At 40.6% G+C, this 6,000-nt stretch overlaps 1 protein-coding gene across 5 annotated transcripts in view; it reads right to left on the bottom strand.

The window, feature by feature from the left end:
- Positions 1-522: 522 nt before the first annotated feature.
- LOC144502845 (ankyrin repeat and LEM domain-containing protein 2-like) overlaps positions 523-6,000 on the bottom strand; it is a 53,866-nt gene continuing 48,388 nt past the window's right edge. For 4 of the 5 annotated variants that reach the window (XM_078227189.1, XM_078227190.1, XM_078227191.1 and 1 more), the window contains exons 12-13: positions 4,441-4,572; positions 523-2,165 (exon numbers count right to left, since the gene is read on the bottom strand). In XM_078227189.1, the coding sequence (XP_078083315.1) occupies positions 1,928-2,165; positions 4,441-4,572 (370 nt within the window). In that variant the 3' untranslated portion in view covers positions 523-1,927. The remainder of the gene's footprint in view (positions 2,166-4,440; positions 4,573-6,000) is intronic. The other variant, XM_078227193.1, reaches the window with a different exon arrangement.

Below are 6,000 nucleotides of genomic sequence, written 5' to 3'. Positions count from 1 at the left end.
AGCTTCTTTAAAAAAAAGCAAAAGGACTCTACCAAACAGAAATTTCATTAAATCACTATCTACATAAGGCTGTATTTTTACTTTGTAAGTTCAGTTTAATCATATAATTGGGATGGCGAGAGGGGCACAAACTTCCTGCTTTCCGTCAGCTGGCAAGTACAGTATCTTGAAGCCAAGGGTATCACAAGTGAGAATTTAACAGTCACAACAGTAACAATACTGCACTTTCAGTTGGAAGCACATCAAAATACTTGACTCCAGAGCAAACCAGGATACAGTGAAACCCACAATATCAAAACTCACAAATCACTACCTATGAGAATGAATCAAACATTTTTAGTTACACTGTTAAACTAATTTACTCAAGACTACTCATCAATTTGCATTTGCACATTGAACACTTTCACGTGTACATTATTCAATGGCCTTTAAAAAAATTAACACAATGTGTGAAACTCCACAGCAACAATTAAAATGCTTTAATTTTGTGCACTTTTGTTTATTCTTTTCTCTACACAGTTATCATTTCACATTTACACAGTAAGAAGTGTACCATAATACATGCTACATCCCAGAGGTGCAGTCTGAAAGGTCAGAGGCTATAAGACAATTTCATACATCCACAGCACCAGTCTGCTGGCACTTGTGGGTGTGGGCAACAGTGTAAAACCACTTTGTACATGGGCGAGAAAGGTGCTTTCAGGTTAGCATTACGTCCTAGGTATCTGTGCTGTAACAACTTGGGGGGCTCAACAGTAGTTGGTCTCCAGAAATTATCCAGTCATCCCATACCTACATGCTGCATTTAATTCCATTAAAGGCAGCAAGCAGGAAAGCTAGTTCACAGCTCAATTAAAAAGTTTCTTTTAAAAAAAAGGCACTAAAAAGCTTGCAAAAGTCACAGATGCAATTTTCTTGTAACAAATAAATAACTTTTAATACAACTGACAAAAATGGAGAATACCTTATGACCAATGCAAAAGCGGCCGCAATTCTCTGGTCTTGTACGTCTCCCGACCACTGCCAACAAGAATGAGGAAGTTGGTGCTCTGCCACTGCAGCGGGACCGGAGAATCCCAGCCGCGGGGGGAGTTCAGAGAATCCCAGCCACGGGGGGGGGGGGGGGGGGGGGGGTGAGTACGGAGAATCCCAGCCAAGGTGTCAGGATGACAGGTTCATCATTGTCTGTCAATACCTTACAAGTTGAGCATATAAAAAGAGAAAGTAAGTTTTTCATCTCTCTCATCACCAATTATAGGGACTTACTTTCTGCAGCACGTTCGTCTTCAGTCCCCCAACTATATAATGTTTAAAAACACAACCACAAATGTATTTCTCAGCAATAGCAGTGGGGTTAAAAAACAAGCCCAAGTTCATTTATTTCCCCTCCACACCATCACCCACTTCCCTTCCTACCCCCCAAATCAGTGGAATTTTACAGAAATTTCACAAAATTAAATTGAAAATAACATACATAACTGGGAGTGTTACTAACATTATCAGCCTGGACCCAGAGCGGGATCCTTTTCAATCCCCACAGGTGCCTTGCTTGTGAAGTTCTCAAAAAAACGAAACAGGTAAATTAATTTTTCCCCCAGTGCTGTTCTTTTTGGGAAAGTCTGAATGGGAGACATTTTATGACAGCGCAGCATAAAAATAATCAAAACATATCCACTTTTGGATGAAGAAATTGACAGAAAATCAGGGTTAGCATTGATTACAGAGAAATGGGGAACTTGGACAATGCAGCAAGCAATAAAGAAATGCAGTGAAAATTGATTTACATCAACTGAATCAAACAGAATACAACAACTATGAAATCGCCATTGTACATTATAGACATATTTAGGAAACTACATTTTTTTAAAATATAAAATTGGTTCACCCGCTAAAGTGGGGCAACATAGTGGTATCACAACATCAAGTGTTAAAGCTCAGATGGTTCCGAGAAGTGCAGAAGTCGCAGCACCTGGATATGGCTGGCATAGGCAGGACTATATCGCCCTGGGCTTCCAAACTCTGAGTAAAGAGAGCTCCCAAACTTTCCTGGACTGTGGCACACTGGACTGGATCTCCCATGAGTGGAGGGGCCAGGACTGCATGGAGAATTCGGTGTAATGGACTGCACTTTTGGTCTCCCTTTCAGAATAGCAGGGCTTGGCCAACTGCAAGAACAAACACACAAAAAAAATGTAAAAGTAACTGCATGTCAATTTATTTTATCCTCTTGCCAGTGCTCAGCGGAATAAGTGTTAGTATTAGATGCAAGGGTTGATACTTTCCTCATCAAATTGACTTAATTACAAGTGAAACTACAAACCAAAAACAGCCAATACTCCACGACCCCATTTGTACATTACCCGAGGAAGAACTCTCAATGCATCAGCCAGCTCTCTGCATACATGCACATGAAGAAAAAATTGGCTGAATTAAGATGTTGCCTTCAGTGGCTTTACTCAACAATGATTAAGTATAAGAGGATAGTTCACTTGTAAGATTCAGACTTGAACACATGGTTTTGTGGGGCCAGGGGCACACAAAGGTGAAGAAATTGAATATAAAATTGCAGAGTAAATAACTTTAAGGTGTTAGGATTAGTCTGGGCAACTGTGCCTTTATATAAATAGTGGCCAAACAAAGGTCATATGAATGCATGAGTATTCATACCAGCCTTTTACGGCCGTCATGTTATTTTCTGCCCCTTCAGCTAGAATGACCTTGGATTTTGCTGAGGACTTCAGCTGTGTGACCCGAGGTAGTGAGGGAATACAAGCTGTTCAAACTTAGTTCAGAACTTGAACACACGATTAAAACCAACATTCAGCACTATTACAGTTGCTAACCTTTGGGTGAGATGTTGAAAAAGCAGATGGGATCTCTGTTTAAGTGGATTTAAATAGTAATGAATGACCTGCTCGTGAATGCCAATAACTAGACACCTCTCTCCAAACACAATTAAATTACACTATAACTTTGATTAAAATCTAGTTTGATAAAGAGATACAAAAACTCCACATGTTTGCCAGGAACTTTACCATCGAGTGACTCAATACAAAAGGACTCACTATTAAACAGGAACAAGCTGTAATAGGCATTTGCTGTTCACCATAACAACAGTCTAGTTTCCAATAGAAACATCTAAAATAATCAGAAAATGAAACACCATCATTGAAGCATCAACATAATGCTTAACGCTGCATCTCAGCTATATTAGATCAGGTGGCGAGTTCCAATTGATGGCCATTTAAGACAATGAGTATATTATTATTTTTTCCACATTTGTACAAACTTCAACAAATATAAAACCTCTCAGAAATACAAGATATGCTGAAAGTAGCAAGTTCTATACCAAATATTTGGTATGTGGGAATTAAATCCTCGGTCTATGAACAGGTTATAATAACACGCATGGAGAACACCTGCTTCTCAAAATGCTAACTGTTCAAACACAAACAGCCATTTGCTGTCTTTTTGATCTATTTTCTCTTGTTCTCATCTGGAAGTGGTGACTGAATTTGGGAAACAAATGGCTGGGTGCCAGAAACACCCTGGCATCTTGGACCCAGGCTAATAATCACGTATGAGCTTAGGCCAGGAGAATCATTTGGCTGATTGCCTCTCACAGGCCCAAGATGATCCAATTCTGCCCAATAGCCATACAGGCAGCAACAAGAACAGGACTTTCCCCCTTCCTGGCAGAGAGAGACTAAACCTGAGGTCAACGTAAGACACTGAGATGATCTCACTCAGCACACACAAGTAATCAAAGATAGATTTTACGAACTGCCTGACTCAATACTGGGCTTTTGGAAATCTGATATTGAATCTCAACACGCTAGGCATGTGAGTGTTACGTAATGTAGTGGTTGTGGTACTAGGCTCGTGATGCAGAGGCTAAGTGTTCAAATGCCAGCAAGATAAGATGTAAAACTGAATTCAGTTCATTTGTAAGATGACAGCAGCAGAGAAATGACCACAAAAGATGCTGGAGAATAAAAACTAAACCAATTTATAATATCCTGGGAGAAGGGAACCTGCCATTCCTAGATCTAGCCTGGCCTCCACACAACTGCAGCCCACACATTGTGGTTTGCTCTTAATATCCATTGAAAGGCCAAAAAGCAGCGTGCCAGGTTTACTATTACCATCTCAGTCTTGTCACAGTCACATATATCCTGAGGACAATTTGAAAAACGCTATTTTTCATTTAAAAATCATTAAAATACAAGAAAAATGAGGACCACCAGACTTTAGTTTTTCTGTACAAACCCTATGAAATATCCTTTATTCGAACTGTTTGCTAACGGTATTATATCACAAGATTCATTAAAGCAGCGTGAATTGGATTTCTTCAAAGTTTGGAACTAGGTCATTGCAAAAGGTTCCTCCTCCCTCTGAAGTGTCTGAGTGGACGGGGCTTTCTTTGCTTTCAAAACCCACCTCTGCATTTCTGACATGGAGTAGGACTGCATTCTGCTCTTCCACTGACTTAAACATGGGAACATCTGAGGGTCAATATCAACCCCACTCAGTGCAGCTAAAACATCACTGTCAAGCTTGGTTGGTTCATCTCTGGAGGGGAGAAAAGAGAATTCCGTAAGCTTCAATGTTCACTGTTAAATTCAATGGCTTTAAATAATAAGCACAATACGCCAGTTAAGGACATTGTTTTATAAAGGGCAATTCTCCATTGCCTCAGTCGAGTGGTCAGCTTTTATTTCTGAACTTGGATAGATACTAAAGCTATTTGACCTTGGAAGTCATCATATTTCAGCCTGCTATCTGTGCACATGTGACAGTTTCCTGGGGGAATCATTGCACAGCAGTACAAAGCAGCTGATATTTTGTCTGCCCCTATCACACAAAAACTCAACTCGACTCTGATCAAGAATGAAACCTTCTTTATGACTGATTCGAAATAGGGAGCTGGAGCTCAGGGAATTCCTTTTGCATTTATTATTTGGTATAATTTATGGTTACAAAATCCATTCCTCCTACAGCAGAAAAACATCAATTATAAATAACTTCAACCAAAGAAAATATTCTCACAAATGAGCAATAACTGTTCTCCACGGTACAGTTTGATTCCATTAGTCCAGGGCATAAATCAAGCCCATGGGAGTTACAAGAAGTGTGTTTTAACACAAGTTGCTGGGGGAGTTCTGTCTATCCACCCACACACTGTATGTACATTTTGTTCAATGTCGGCTCCATTTCCAGTGCCCATGGCTGCCCACACGGCCCATGCTGTCCACACTGTCCATTACCAGTGACAGTTTTACAGTGGGAGATAAAGTGTGAAATGGTGCCGTCTGTTTGTTGCAGCATTCAGCGAATGATTCATTAGGAAATTTCAATGGTCGACCTGTTTCACTTTAATATTAACCTGTCAATCTGGGTCGGGCAGTAGGTATAAACACTACATTTAGCATCAGTGTCCCTGGGATGGGAGAGGGAAAAAGTAAGCTCAAATTCCTGCTCCTATTGAACAACCTTAGTAAGAAAGTGCGTACGTACACACGCCCACTCGCGCCCGCCCACATTGTGTATGTACACACCCACTCGTGCACACACACCCACCCACTCGTGCATGCACACACCCACCCACCCACTCATATACTCACTCCCAAAGTGACCACAGGACAATGCTAAGCTTGGCTGAATAACCTTAGGCAGTAATGGTTCAAGCACATGCATAAAGAATAGGGCGATAGAAATACTGAAGGAGTGCTAATGCCTTCAGAACATTCTGTACAGTTTGGTGCCTTGAAGTGAACAGTGGAGTAAATCTTTAAACTTACTGTGCAACCAGATAGATGGAATATTATTTTAGTGTCAATTGTGGGTCTTTAAAAAGGCGCATGGAATATTTTCCCTTATTGACCAAGGCATAGAAAGCAAGAGCAGGAACTGTAAAAAAGCACCAGTTAGCCCACAGCTAGAGCACTGTGTACATATCCGAGTGTGTACAGTTTCAATCAATGCATTACAGGAAGGATG

The sequence above is a fragment of the Mustelus asterias genome, chromosome 13 (assembly GCF_964213995.1).
Source record: "Mustelus asterias chromosome 13, sMusAst1.hap1.1, whole genome shotgun sequence".
Classification (NCBI taxonomy): domain Eukaryota; kingdom Metazoa; phylum Chordata; class Chondrichthyes; order Carcharhiniformes; family Triakidae; genus Mustelus; species Mustelus asterias.
This window is presented reverse-complemented; position numbering and strand designations above follow the sequence as displayed.